The 15,560-nt window shown below is 39.2% G+C and overlaps 1 protein-coding gene across 1 annotated transcript in view; it reads right to left on the bottom strand.

Annotated features, from left to right (window-relative positions):
- The window catches only part of CHM (CHM Rab escort protein), a 42,030-nt gene that overhangs the window by 10,952 nt on the left and 15,518 nt on the right, over positions 1-15,560 (bottom strand). The window contains exons 8-10 of the mRNA XM_014307933.2: positions 15,069-15,294; positions 5,435-5,512; positions 565-669 (exon numbers count right to left, since the gene is read on the bottom strand). Of these exons, the coding sequence (XP_014163408.2) occupies positions 565-669; positions 5,435-5,512; positions 15,069-15,294 (409 nt within the window). The remainder of the gene's footprint in view (positions 1-564; positions 670-5,434; positions 5,513-15,068; positions 15,295-15,560) is intronic.

The following is a 15,560-nucleotide window of genomic DNA, read 5'->3' as shown; positions in this document are numbered from 1 at the left end:
TGCCTATTTGCTCAGGACTAGCAGCAGCACATGAAGGCCTTGTGCTGCTGCAGAGAGCCCAGGAGCCTTGGGATGAAGGGGAAATGCAGCAGGGGGGAGCTCACTGCTCACTGCACTTTGTGCTCCTGCAGTGCCAGGGTTATCCTGCTCTGCTGATCCTCCCCTGCCCTGCTCTGACACAGGCAGGACATGCCCAGGGCTTCTGCAGCAACAAGCAAATCACAGAAATCAAGGAAGTTTAGGACTTGTCTAAAGCTGAACAAATTTAAAGCAGGGAGAGCAACTGGCACCTTCACCTTCCAAACACATTTTAGCAAATATGAAATTCCCAACACATTTAGAGCTCTTGGATTTTTTATATGGAAAGGGGAATCTGATTTCAATCAACTGAAGAAAACCTGACTATGGAAAGTACACAGTATATCCTCCAGTTAACAGAGAAATACTTTGCTCAATACTGAACCACAAAAATAAAGGAGTGGACAAGAGGCTCCTCAGTTTAACCTGCAGGGTACTTTACACACCATTATTTAAAGAAATTGTGTTTTTTGTTTTACCACATACCTGTAACACACATTTGTGCATGTGCTCTCTGAGAGGTAACTGTCTTCCACAATAAAATAGTTGGCACTTATTCTTTGTCCAAAGTGATCCACAATAGCTTTGCACCTATTTAAAAAAAAAAAACAAACCACAGTAAGAAATTTTGATTAAAGGTAACAAAAGCATGCATATGTTGTTAAAATTGACTTATACAACACAATATTTGTATCTTTCATTAAATTTATTGTATTTCTTGAACATGTGAACCCCTAAACCAATTCAACTGATCACCAAATCCTAGACTGACACATTCCACCTGGTGTACATGCATTTACACATGCAAAGCCAATATAGATAATGACATCCCAACTTGATTCAATTGATCACTTTTTACAGAAAATATAAGCTTACAGCACTGGCATTTAGCTCTATATTTCTAACTTCATAATATGTAAAAATAAATCTGTGAATTATTTTGGAGTGGGGTTTCTTTCTCAGAAAGACACCTTCACCAAAACCAAGTTTGTTTTGACAATAATATTTGGCAAATTAAATAGCAAATTAACTTGGGAGATTCGGGAAAGCTCCCTGACAAATGAGTGCATCAGACTGTTCCAAGAGTGAGTTGCTCTAAGACTAAATACACCCTTCATCTCTAAGTGACACACAAAGGGATTAACCGAGTCCTGGTGTTGTAAGAACAACACAAATGTTCTCCACAGAACAAGGACAGAAATAGAAGTGGGACAGAAATGCAAACCACAGAAATGAACCCATTCAGTGAGCTCAAATGAGAACACAAATTTCAGATTTTAAGGGGGAAAATTCTCTGTGAAAGAACAAACTTCACTTATATATGAAGTTACATCATATATATGAGACAAAGAAAAAGGAGGCTGCACACAGATACTCAGTAAAGCCACCTCTGCTGCTGATTCTATATCCATGATCTGTGCTCTCTTCTACACTATCAGAACATTTATTGCATAAATAAATAAAGCAAATTAACTTTACTGAACTTTTTCTGAACATGAAAATTACCTTTTTTTAAATTAAACTTTCTGAATAACTTTATCAGTGTTTCAACAATTTCACACACAGTGACTTAATTCACTTAAAGCAGTGAATTTTCTCACACACACTTACACATGTGTGCATGCACAGGGAAAATCCAAAGGAACACAATGCCTGAGCCAGAGATCATGTGCAGATTTACCTTTTTATCATAGCGCAACATTATCTGTGGAATATCTGCAAGTTACACCTTAGGAATCAACAACATTTCTGTAACTTAAAGCTATTTGTCAGCTTCTGTGATTATAATGATCTACAAACCCAAATCTAAATAAGTAACAGCAATCAGCTCCACCAGCTCTGGTAAACCAGTTGTTCCTATAACCTGAGATGAGAATTGAAAAAAGGTGACACACAGTCCTCATCTGTAAATGTAAGAGGTTTATGACTATTAAACATGTTTTAGTAACACTAACTTCTAATGCTGACCTCCCAGGCATCTGGTCCCTACATATATTCCTATTTTCAAATTCAACAGGTACCTGACAACAGTACAAGCACTGTTTGATGTCCAACATTCTTCAGTTTCAAATCCTATCCAACGTGTGTTTCACTTGCAACTTTAACAAGTTTTTCCTAACTGTTAATCCCAGTGATTTAATCCTGGAGCTCTCATTTGAATACTGCAAATAAACAAGGAAGTCGAGCTGCTGAAGCTCATTTCTAATTATAACCTTTCTTATTGTTTATGAAACAATTTCCCCACCACCCCCCAAACATTCTGAAAGGGGAAAGGTTGATTAAATGTCATGTTGCATCACTCAAAGCCAGCAAAAGCAACAACACATTTCATTTTCCTGCTAAGTGTTGTTTCCTCTCCTTTGTTCAGGAATAGCAGCAGGTCATATGTGTGATAAGATTTTAAACTGAGAGAGAGAGAGCTTTTCATTTCAGTCCCACTTTACTTCAAAGGGTGATGCTGAGAAAATTTCTTTCAAGTAGTGCTTCCACATGCAGCAAACACTCCTGCACTGACATTATCAGGTCTCTGTCATCTGATCTGTGTTGCGACAATGAATCACAGCCAACCCTCCATTGACCTTCTTTCAATGTGTCTGGATAAAAGGATGAAAATTAGAATCCATCTCCTTGCAGTGCCACGAGTTATAAATGTACTTTATAGGGCTCATTATCCAAACTAATGGACTAAGGGCGACATCCTTGAAATGGACTCAGCAGCACTGACAAAGCCAGGCTGCAGTATTTCAGCAGATATGTAAATTACTGGCTGTTTGCTCTATCTTTTCATCACAGATGTATAAATGGCCATTTATCACATCTCTTCCATTTTGAGACAGAATTATGCAATTGGAAACATATGTGAAACATGATCAATATAAAATGCCCACCATTATGATGAAATTTTACATGTATCCAAAAAAGTGACACACCATAAACACAGAAAAACAACATTATCATACATTAAATGTGTTTTTTTTCCTTAGCCTCAGAAACACAATGTGGTTTTTATTTCCTAACAGAGCATCACAGAACTCAGGATGTTCTACAAACTTATTAAAACAGCAGATCTTGTACCATACATAAAAACCAGATATTTTCAAGTGCATTACTAAAACCTTAAAATAGGGATGTCTAAAATTCCTGTTCTTTCACCCCATCTTGACTGAATCTTATTTTCAAAAAGTATAAAAAGACCTACAGAAAAAGGTTAAAAATAATTGTAGAGCTGGGTATGAAATCTACTGTTCTCTGTATATACAGGCATGGGTAAGAAAATGTGAAAAAGCAATGCTAGCCACGTCTAGAAAAATGCTGGAATAAACTTTGGTGATATTCTGAGACTTTTAATTAAACTCTAACAAAAAATTTTAGAAGAAAATCAAGGCTGTAGCTAGAAGTATGCATTTTCCTTATGTGTACTAAACCAGGAATATTAAAAATAGAGAAAAAATCGCTGCCTTAAGGCATGGATGCAGCCTGGAGAGCTGTGAAAGGAGCTATAAAGTGGTAATGACCACTGCACAATGCATTTCTGCAGTGCTGAGTGAGCCATCTGTAACCTGGGGAAGCTGCCTCTGCAAGCACACAGCCAGCTGCACTGACAACCAGATATGAATTTGCCTCTTACCAATTACTATTAATGGTCTGTTGACTCAAAAGCTCAGTAACTCATAAATAGCCTCATTAACAACTTGATAGCTGATTTTTATTAGGCAAAACACTGAAGCCCAAAGTCAAGAGGAAATACAAGCTGGTGCAGGGGGGGAATACACAGTGAGGAAGGAGATAACAGCAAGAACAAAACAGAAGATAAAGGAAAAGGATATCTTGGATGTGTTGTGCTTCTTCATATTCACTATCAGATAATGGTATTATTAAAAGCTCAATGTTTTTGGAGTAATGAAAGTCTGGTAAAATCTTTAGAAGTATTTCAATAATTCTGCTCCTCAAAAATCTATCATTCTAACATGGCACAAGTGAACCCCAAAAACAGCCTAAAAAAAGACACTTGTGCTGTTTTTTTAAAACTGTATTCAAAACAAAGTCAGGTTAATGGAAAAGCAGCACTCCAGCTCTTCTGCAACACACATAACCTTACAAAAAACATTGATTTCAAAGGTCTTCAGGATGTGCAGAAGAAGCTGGAAACTGGGCAAGCAGTGCCGCTGACCAGTTAAGACCTGTACAGAGTAGGGTTTGGAAGTTGCTTCCAACTAAAAGCTTTGTCCCCCTGCAGGAGCAATTTAAGTATTTAAACATTATTGGAATAAACAACTTCCTACAGCAGCAGTTCAAATATCAGTGTTAAAATAAATGACAGCTCCCGAAAGGGGCACAGTTTAATTTGCATATGAATTGTGCATTTGGAAGAACACACCTGATAAAACACATTTACACCTCAAAGTCTACAACTGTGCAGTGAGCTCCAGAATCTTCAGGAACTGGCAGAAAGGTAAAATCTGGAGTTTATCCAGTTTCAGGGAAAACAGCTACTACTTGACCATGTTGTGGCAAATACAGCTACAAGGACTGTGCTCCAGGAATTGCAGAGGAGCTGGGAAATAAACTCGAACCCCCTCATTTAACTACTCATTCTCCTAACACATTGGTACTACATCATTTCTAAATCAATTCTCTAAATTTTCTACAAAACATCTTGAAATTTTCAATTATAGACACTAAGCTGCAAACAGAGTCTTTAGGACAGCAAAAGTCTGCAGTTAGACTAATACCTGATAAAATATGTATAACAGAAAGATGGCAATTTACAGAGGTGTGAAAAATGCCACTACGGAAAAAACTCTGCGTTGATTTTTCTTAGCTCAACTTTAAACCTGCCTACAGGCCTGATATTGTTGTAAAAGAATTTATTCTGGAATAAGAGGGCAGCATAGTTTATGACAACAATCTACCTAAAAACTCATTAAAGTCTTTTCTCTTGGAGTGACATGCATTATCAGCAAAGATTAATCTGATGAGTCTTTAGGTGAGCTCCATTTTTAAAAATGCAATAACAGAGGGCTTTGTTGTCATCTGATGAAAATCAATTAGAGTAGGTAAGGCCACAAGGAAAACTAACATCACTCATCACCAGCCCCCCGGCAGCTGAAATGATTTGTCTTCCAAGCTTGGGTGATCAGGAGCTGTAGTAATATCACAGGGAAATTAATTTAGTTTCTATATTCTAGACCCACTTTCCTTGTTCTGGAGGACCTATACACAAATTACTTTTAATCAAGGTTGATGTGTTATTAATACCAAGGAGGATCTCAGAAGAATCATTTTTTTTTCAATTGACTTGAGACATTTTTCACCTGTGTTTTGTGTATAAAGAGAAGTTCCTGGTGCCCCTTACCGGCCCGAAGCTCTGTCCAGCACCAGGCAGCGCACGGCGTGACGGAGGCAGTAGATCCCCCCAAACACAGCACACAGCCTGCAACAGGGAAACAGAGGTAATTAGCGCAGCTCTGATAATTGCAATCAGTCTGAGTGGTCAGCAAGGCAAAGCTCTGAGGTGTTGGTAACACTGATTTATTGACAGAAGCAAGATGTGGAGCTGTTGGAGTGCAGGGGAGGTCACAGAGTTATCACAGGGTTGGAGCCAGGCTGGCAGAGCTGGGGGGTGCTCACCTGGAGAGGAGAAGGCTCCAGTCACAGCTCAGAGCCCCTGGCAGGGCCTGAAGGGCTCCAGGGGAGCTGGAGAGGGACTGGGGACAAGGGGAACAGCCTTAAACTGAAGGAGGGTAGGCTTAGATTGGCTATATGGAGGACATCCCCCTGTGAGGGTGGGCAGGCCCTGACACAGGTGCCCAGAGCAGCTGTGGCTGCCCTGGATCCCTGGAAGTGCCCAAGGCCAGGCTGGACAGGGCTTGGAGCAACCTGGGACAGTGGAAGGTGTCCCTGCCCATGCCAGGGGTGATACTGGATGAGCTTTAAGATCTCTTTCAACCCAAAGCAGCCTCTGATTCTGTGATTTTGAAGTGAAAGCATTTTGATTTATGTTCACAGATGACAAACTTGAAAACTTTCACTTTGCAAACCTGACTTCCAAAAATGGCATTATTTCGTCATTCTAATGTCAGATGAGGCAGCTCTAAGCCAGTCCCAAAACCCCTCTGACCTGCAGGACTGGGGCAGCCCAAGGAACTGCCAGCACCACCAGGTACCATAGGACACCTGGAATACCCAGTTCCCTAAAAATACCCCTGCTCCTCATGGAAAACCAGAGATACATCCCAAAAATCCCAGCCTTGGCTGTTTGGAGGTTGTTGAAGACACAAAAGTTTATTATCTCTAATGCTGCAATCCACAGCCTCCTGCCTGACACAGAGCTATCAGCATCTTTCAAACCAACTCAGAGGAGTTGATTTCATATCTTGCATATAAGAATAGCACTATTAACTTAACTAGAACTGGATTCCTTAGTTAAAAACATTAATTACAGTTTTCCTTCAACCACAGCCAGGAGGTTTTGATATATGCACTTTATTTTACCAGCATGCTTTGAAAGAACTTTGCTGCTTGGCCGCACAAAAATGTGAATTATTTCTTTCCAAGAGTAGCCTGCTATCCAGGGGATGAGGGCATGACCAGTTTTCATAGGCCAGCAGAAAAGTTTTTTTTTTAAATGAAAATGGAAAGGAATTTTGATTGTGTTGCTGAACAATCACAAACAGCCAAAACACCTATTAGAACAGCCTAGCATGAAAAATGACACAGCTAGGAAGGACTTGCCAAAATTATTTAAATACAGAAACTGAAATATTAAACTAAATGGCACCCCAATAATTTATGACAAAGTAGAATCATTGTGCTGGCATTACTTTCATACAATGGGCTATTCAAGATGATTTGACTGCACTTGAAGTACAAGGCAACTCTTTGATACCATTAACCCTAAATGACAGACATTTAAACTGATATTACTCTAATTAACTGGCGACTGCCTCCACCAATAATTCAAGTTTTGCTGAAAGATAGCAACAACACTGTACTCGGCTTCAACTTTGCCCTGCTGACATCAAATCATATTACAGCTAAATTAACAGTTGTGAAAATTTTTGGCCTGGTAGCCTTCCATCATACACAGCCTTTAAATGCCATTTCAGACCCCATCAAGGCAGAAATCAGCAGTTGCAATTTTTAATACAGCTGTGAAACAATAGGACATATTAAAAGCTGCATTTTTGACAGCATATTCGCAGTGATTTATGAGTTTGTATATAATTTGATTATTCTATTAATTTTACTGATTACTGATTCAGCTAATACAGTGAAGGTCACTTACAAAATAAATCTTCATTACATTTCACAGAAAGTAACTGCCTCCAACTAGTTGTTTTCTTTAATTAAACACTAATGTAACAAGAGAGAAAATAGGCTTCAGGGTTGCTGCATCTGTTGATACAAGAGGAGTTTACTGCTTTGATGTAATGCTCTGTGATATTAATTGAACAAAAATAGAATGTCTCTCCATTTGACATCTCGATTTCCAACACTGAGATACCACAAAAACACTCACATTACAGACTTAGCCTTAGTTCACTCTGGAAGAATTTTAAAAGTGTATCAAATAATTTTACACCAAATTCTAGTTTTTATTTCTAGCACGTAATTTGTCTTCTGCTTTCTAAATGCACATTGTGATTAATTTAAAAATTGACTAATTTTTAACTGTGCATTTTTTCTATGGTAAAAACTACTTGCTTCTCTCCTTAAAGCTGAATACTCCATGTACAGCACTGCAAGCTTTGGAGAAAGATCAAAGAAAAACATGGCAAGTGCTGAGATAATGAATTGTCCTCTTTCAATTTATTTTTACACACAGAGCAAGCTGTGACCTGGTTCTTATGTTAAATTCTGTTTCCTGAAAGACCCCTAGAATATCAGCCTTTCCTCCAGTGTTGCTGTGTTCCAAAAACATTAACAAGTAGAGTTGAGACAAATCAAATAAATAAAACAGCTACAGCTACAAAAAATGGTGGTTAATCTTCCCAACACATGGTTCCCATACCAAAGGCAAAACTCAGTGTGTGCATCCACCTGGCTAACACCAAAAATCCACCCCACCAAAAAAAAGCACCCAAAAGCTAATGAAGGAAATAATCAATGTCATCCTGAACTGTCCTGGCATTTGGAGGGCTATGGAAAGGAAAATATGTGACAGAAATGCCTAGGGAAGCAGATAAAGAGTCAAATATTTTGACTTTTTCCTGCAGGCTGTGTTCATTATTCCTGTGAAATTTAAAAAGGTCCTCTAAGATTAGAGAAGCAGCCTATGCTCTAAATCCATCAGCAACAGGACAATTCTACACCAATCACAAAGTTCCTGCACTTCCCCACCAGCACTCAGCTCACTCACAGAGAGTGCTTTGAGCCTGTAGCCCAAGGTAAGAGGATTTCTTTCCCCAGATTTCCCTCTCCTTCTGGAAACCAGGCTGGGACTGGGAAATGCTGCAGGAAGAGGAGCTGGAATGGCAGAGCTGGGGTACCAAATTTAACTTTAAAACTAAGAACTTGCTCCTTTTAATTGTATGGAACTAAGACTGCATATACAGAAATATCCATTCACATCCTGTGAAACATTCTGGCAGTGAACACTGCCAGTAAAACAGACAAGATATAAACTGCTGGGCTTGGTTTGGTTTAGAGCACAAAGCTCCAGCTACTTATCGCTGACCCTAAACAGACCCTCTGTGCACTTCTCTCCATAATTACAAAATAGGGGTAATTTCAGTCTCTTTCATCAGAGTCTGGCAAGGGCTGGTATTTATTGTTCATGGATTCTGAATGACCACACTGCACTATTTCAGTATTTCAGAAGTACAACTATTTCAGGAGTTTTAACATTTGAGTTCCTATTCTGTGATGTACAAGTTTTGGGGTTTGGAAAGTCACTGCTGCCTTTTACAGACCCAAGATTTCATTTCCCAAATTCAAATGTTAGAAGATAATGCAATAAAAATCTTAATTTCATCATATATTTCTATGTTCCTATACTTCAGCCTTGCTTTGTGCCAGTGTAGATTTCTTAGGATGTTTCTAAAGCTGAGGAAATTCTGTTGACAGAAAAAGACCATGTTTAATTTGTCTTTGCATTTCAGCTAGTAATTAGCAATTTAAACAACTGCAGCAGCTTATTGCTGATAAAAGTGCCATGTTACTGATGACTCCTGTCACAATATAAAAGTACTGTTTATTAAAATTAACCACATTATCAACCTCATTTTTTCAAGGATATTGCAATTAACACTACTTTTTAGTGAATCAAGGTTAAGAGTCATTCTCTGGGATTCTAAACTCAAGAAACAGATGATTTCTATGAAGGTTAGGTGAGAAACCATCAGGCAATGTGTTTAAGAGGCCTAGAAATTATGGTTAAAGCACTGTGGCAACTGTAGGAAATTGCCACAGAGCTGGAGAGGGGAAAAAGAAAAAGGAAACAGAAGAGTCCAGTTGTTTCTGTGCTGCTATGAGGGCAGGGAAGTGCAGAGGCACTCCCAAGGCTCCTCTCTGGGGAGGTGGAAGGACCTGGCTCTAAATGCCATGGGCCTTGCTGGAGAAGCAGCTGCTCTGCACCCAAGGTCATCCAGCTGCAATTACACAACAGCTCTGCCCTCCCAGAGAGGCTGGGGAGAGCAGGACTGCAGGGCAAGGCACTAGGAGCAGTCACTAAACATTAGCTCCTCTATAAAACCCATTTCTGTGTTCTCTGCCTCCAGAAAAGACAGAAAAATTCCAGCTCTCTTAACCCTCAATGAAATTCAAGGGCTATTTTACTAATTCTGTCATGTTTAGGAAGCTACCTTTCTCTGTCTTCTGGTTTAATGAGAAAGGACTCTGCTAAATGCAATTTGCCTCCTCATCTCAGATTTGCTCCAGTAATAAACAATCCTGTCATTTCCATAGCTCTCCCGATAATGCTGCAAATATTCACATGTCTGAGTCAGAACTCTCAGGAAGACCCTGTAAGGCACAAGCTGCACATCCCCACACAACCAGGGAGGAATTTCCTTGCTAAGGGACTGGTAAGAGGTAATACCAAATAATACACTGATACATTTCTCTCCTATTATCACCATTACCCTAATTATTAAACCCTGAAAAAGTCATGTCACAATAGCATTTGTATTTTGTGCTTTTAGGTTCCAAATATGTTTTTAAAATGAACCAAGATGATCAAGAATGAGAGTAGGACACCGTAAGTCTGACCCCTCAATACAATTTCTTGACTGAAAACTTTTCCCTGCCTTGTTAGGGATGGGAAATCAATACACTTTGACAGCATCCACATGATTGAGAGCATCCCATGTGATAGATTCCAATGGCTGAAGGCCTTCACCAGGTATAAACTCCTGCAGAACACAATTTCTAGTCAGAAATAACAAGGAGCAGAACAGCTCTCATGTTTGCACGTAATTTTTTAAACAAAGAATTGACAAACACTCAGAAGATAGAATCTAAAATGGGAAGGTATTCTCTAAGTTTCATCCACTTAATGCATTTTACAACAAAGGTTATTTCCAAATTAAAAGTCTTTCCCTGTCAAATTCTGAGAAATACTGTGGGCAAGGACACAAAAGCATTCCACAGCTGTATTAACGACAAGGCTCACTGATCTGTGAATAACCTGAAAAAAATGAAGATTATTGAGTTACTTTACCAATCTATCCATCCATCACTAGTGAACAGGTCTCAGAATGATGGATTATCTCACTTCCCTCATGTTTATCCCAAGAAAGAGTTTCTCCTTAGAGGGAAAAACAAACAACTGATCCTACAAACAATCCTGCTAACTCTGCTTGCCCATTTTGCATTCATCTGCCAACAAAGTGAGAAGAAATATATCAAGTTTGTCTTTAAAGGCTAAACAACATTTGAAGTTTTATTATTTCCCTGAAATGCAAGTGAAAACAATTAAGAGGAAAGCAGCACTGCAGTTATTGGTACTATTCAGTATTTTAGTACAACCCAAGGAATAGTGATAAGTTGTCAGTAATTCCAATTACATGTTCTGGTCCAAAGAAATGGAATAATTATAAGTGATAAGAGATAGATAAATATGAAAATTAGGTATTTTGAAATGGAGGACTGAACTCATATCTCACTATGATTTTTAAATCACCTGTGACTGTTTCATATGTGCTGACACTCAAATCTGTCACACCTGATTGTTACCAGGAATTCACATTGATTGAATTTCTCATTAATTTCTCATTAATATGCTAAATCATACAATTTACACACAGAAAAGTTCTGCATGTTGCTAACATGCAGAGATATAATACTTATGTATAAATTTAGCTGAAAAACATGGTGTGCCCAATTTTTAATAAATTATTGCAGTCAGGTTTTCTGAAGTCCAGTCTTGATTTCAGACCACTAAAACCTTCCCAGATTGTAACAGGGACATAATTGGGAATTTTAAAGGACCTGAGACTACCCCAGAAGCTCTGACATCTGTAGCAGGTAATAGTGCACATGTAAAGGTAAAACTGATTATTCATTTTTAAATATATACAGGAACCCTCAGAATCAATCACACTATCCATCTTATCTCAGCCTGGCCTCTTAATCTTCCTGTAAATATGGGCACTGAAAGAGATGGAACTGTCTTAATCAGATCTTTCCTCCATCACTAAATTACTGCTGTCACTGTCACGGAGACAGAAATTACAATTTCAGCCAGAATCTGTAGGAACTCCTACAAAGGGTGACACTGCCCACCAAATACACAATGGGAAAGCTCCAGGTCTGTTTATAGGAATGCACATCATGAACCAACTGCCCATAACAGTCAGGGACTCGCCAACTCCTCTGGCCAAGCAGCCAAGGATATTCCAGCACCTACTGATATCTGTCAGCTTTTGGATAATTCTTAACAAAGACACAAGAGACACAACGTGTCCCTGTAGAACCTTTGTGACATGACACAGGGGACAGTCACCAATTCCCTCTGAAAGTTCACATGGAAAAAACTACTGCTTCTCAGAAAGTCAATTCCATTTGAATGTCCATATTTGCATGGGTCCAGAGGAAAAAATCTGAAACCCAACTGAAGAGAAACTGCCTGCTCTGCCCCAAATTCAGCGTGTTCACAAAGCAAACACAGCAGCAGATGTAAAAGCTTGTTTGGGTTTTCCTCAAGAATGAGATATTATATTCACTTGTACTTAACATCAGAGTATTGCCACATCATTAGAAAGGAAGAGTCAGAACAGTTTTGTACCGAGAAGGAAGTAAAGGAAGCTGTTAAGGGCCAGTAAAGTTTTGCTTTTTTTGTCAGCTCAGGAGAGCAGGAGGCTCCCAAGGACCTTCCTTGTTCCACGACTCCAACTGATGGAGACAGAAACCTCCCATCTGTACCTCACCATATTGGGATGTACATTACAGTGATATAAAAGTTTAATTTTCTCTCCTAAACCATCCCTGCTTAAACCAATAAAGAAGGAAGAGCGCTTCTGCTCACTTGAGTGTCGTCAGCAGTTCCAAAAGGTTGTGGTGTTTATGCAGAATTCATTTGGGATGCAAGGATGTGACTTACAAATGTCTTTGACTCATTCCCATCAATATGCATGTGTGCCATTTATAACAGTAGCCTTGATGAGAACACACAGTGTAACTGGCTGCAAGAAACACTTAAGAGGTTTACATTAAAGCAGAATATAGAACAGTGGTTAGAAATCACAGGCCAGGTGACACCTTCCCCTGATAAGCTGGTGATAAAAGCTGTAGGCTGTGATCTATAGGCTCTGGCGTTGCCTCTTTACTCCACAGCCCCAGCAGCATTCTTCACATACGGCTCACTTTGAGCAAGACACAATCCTGAGGGCAGAACACCTTTAAAAATTGTGATTAATCTCAAAAAATATTATGGTTGCCTCCTAAATTGTTCACTTAAAAAAGAAAAGACAATTTTTAAAAAAAGTTTTGTATTAGAATGTTTGCAATACAAGCCTTTTAGAAGTGTAATTACTTTTTGGTTTGACAGATTAATTGGCTTCATCTATTGAAATACCTTCTTTGTTGTAGAACTTATACATTTCAGCAAAAAAAAAAAAAACCTAAAATGCAGCAACCAGTGATCTGAAATAGAAAGTTCAGGCCATCTGAAGAACTCCTGTCATCACAGAATGATTTTCTGATAAGAATATTTATAATACTTCTAGACACCTCTACTGCTAACTTGAAATATACTGCTGTTACAGATCAGAAAGCTGCATGTGCTGGTTTTTAAATAAAAAAATTAAGCCAAAGGAATTTTGAGAATGCAAGAAAAATTACATGGATAAGAATCTACAGAGAAAAAAACAAGCAAGTAAAATTTATATTTTCATTATTAAATTTATTTTTTTCTCCAGGTATCTGAAGCCAAGGAAGGTTGAACTGCCAAAACTGTACTACTTCAATGGCTCTGATAAAATTGTGATTTATTAATCTCTGGTCACATACAGATACCTAGCCTCACATGAAATCCTATAAAGACACAAAGACATTCAGAAAATCCAGAAACACAAGTTCTGTTGCATGACTGTATGCAGAGTAGTTACCTAACCCCAATTTTTGTTCACAAATTATCTGTCCAATCACCTAATTATACCTAGGTCTGCACTTTAAATCACCATATAAATACAGCTCAAGGAGCAGATGAAAGGCTACTGACAAAAGATGGTAGCAAATAACATTTCTATTCAATGGAGCACAATTATTCCAGAATGTTTCTATCAACACATAACTGCATCCATCCTTTACACAGCCCAGCAGGATCAAGCTGCTAAGGCCATTCCTCTGGCAGTAATTTAGGGACTGTTGTGGAGAAGAGAACTGGAATCTATCACAGAGACAAACAGGAATACCCAACAACCTGCTGTAAACCACAAGTTCATAGTAGCACACATGTAAAAGCAGAACTTGTCCAGCACCAAACAAAGCAGGTAAGACCCTGCACTGCTATTTAAGGGACTGATGTACAAATATATCACTCAGACAAACTGGCCTCACCAGGCAAAGCTGCTTTTTTTAAACAGAGCTAATGTTTACTTCAGACCTACAGGTTACCACATTAAACCCACATTGAGCAGATGGAAAGGCTGCTTGCCAGCAAAAGCAAAGATGAAAAAAAAACCCTCAGCCTTTTAAAAGGCAGTTGAACTGTTGGAAACAACTGAAATGAAAACCACCCACTCTCTGCACCCAAAAGCACCAAGCACCAGGTCTGTGCCAGAACCACGGGCCAGGGACACCTCAGGAGCCAGGGCAAGGACTGCACTGCCACTGCCACTCAAGTGGATCTTGGTTTATCCTGGAATCAACTGGGCTTTTTTGTTTTACTTGCTTTCTAAGGCTCAAGGAGTGGAGAACATATGGCTGCTGTTTGGGATGTCAGAATGTAGCAGTGGCTCAGTGAAACAGAGCTGCATGGGATCTCCTCTGCTGTTCAGTTCATAGGAGCTGGAATCTTCAGTCTAGAGGGAGCTACAAAATAATGTCATGATTTCACAGCAATTGCCCTGTTTGTATAAAAGTCTGTGATGTAGAAAGGCTTGTTTTAAATGTAATTGTAAACTGGACACATGGCATTATTCTCCTCTTTCAGAACAATCCAGTTCATTATTAAATATATACCTGTGAATGGTAGATGAATTCTCAGCATTAATTAGTAACACAAATTGACAACACAGATCTTCCCTCAGTTTCAGAGAAGACTCACAAATTTTTTCAACCTACCCAAATGCACAGTCGCCCTTTTGGACAGATATCCCCAAGTCTCCTCTGCCAGATTTAAAAAGGGGCAGCTACATATGGGTTAAATTATGGCTTTTTCATTTCCTAGCACTTATTAACTTACTCACAGCAGCCATCACAGCCAGCAGCTACTACAGGCTGCATTTGTAATACAGTGAAAAATGTTGCAAAGTGTCCTAGTGAGCGACACCTCTTACATTACAAGGGTTTCCTTTTTGGGATGTGTCTGGGTGAGTGAGGCTTACCTGCAGAAGCACTGTGGGATCTCTCCTTGCCCATACAGAGGGAACAAGAACGGGGTGTTGCCGTAGCGGCCAAGGCACTGCAGGAATTTTTTTGTTGCCTGAAGCCCTTCCAGAGTGCTGCTCTCAGTCTCTGCCACCATTGCAATGGAGTGAAGGATGAAGTGCTGCAAGCTGGGGGTCAGCTTCCGTGTCTGGAGGAACTCAGCAAACGTGCTGGACTCGTGGTCTGGGGGAAAAGCACACGAGGCACTGAGCACACTGTAACATCTGCACTTCAGCTCAAACAAGTGCTTTGGATTCCAGTAAACATAAGCAAGTGAGTTTTTCAACAAAATCTTTATTGAAAATGGATCATCCAATCAATGAAAGTTAGAAGAACTACTCCCAGAAAGTGAGTTATCTCAGAAAACAGAAATAGCATTCCATTAAAATATTTCAAAATATCCCAAACTCACTTTATGGGTCTCCAATGGCATCACCTATTCATTGCTA

This window comes from Geospiza fortis, unplaced genomic scaffold (genome assembly GCF_000277835.1).
Source record: "Geospiza fortis unplaced genomic scaffold, GeoFor_1.0 scaffold29, whole genome shotgun sequence".
NCBI lineage: Eukaryota > Metazoa > Chordata > Aves > Passeriformes > Thraupidae > Geospiza > Geospiza fortis.
This window is presented reverse-complemented; position numbering and strand designations above follow the sequence as displayed.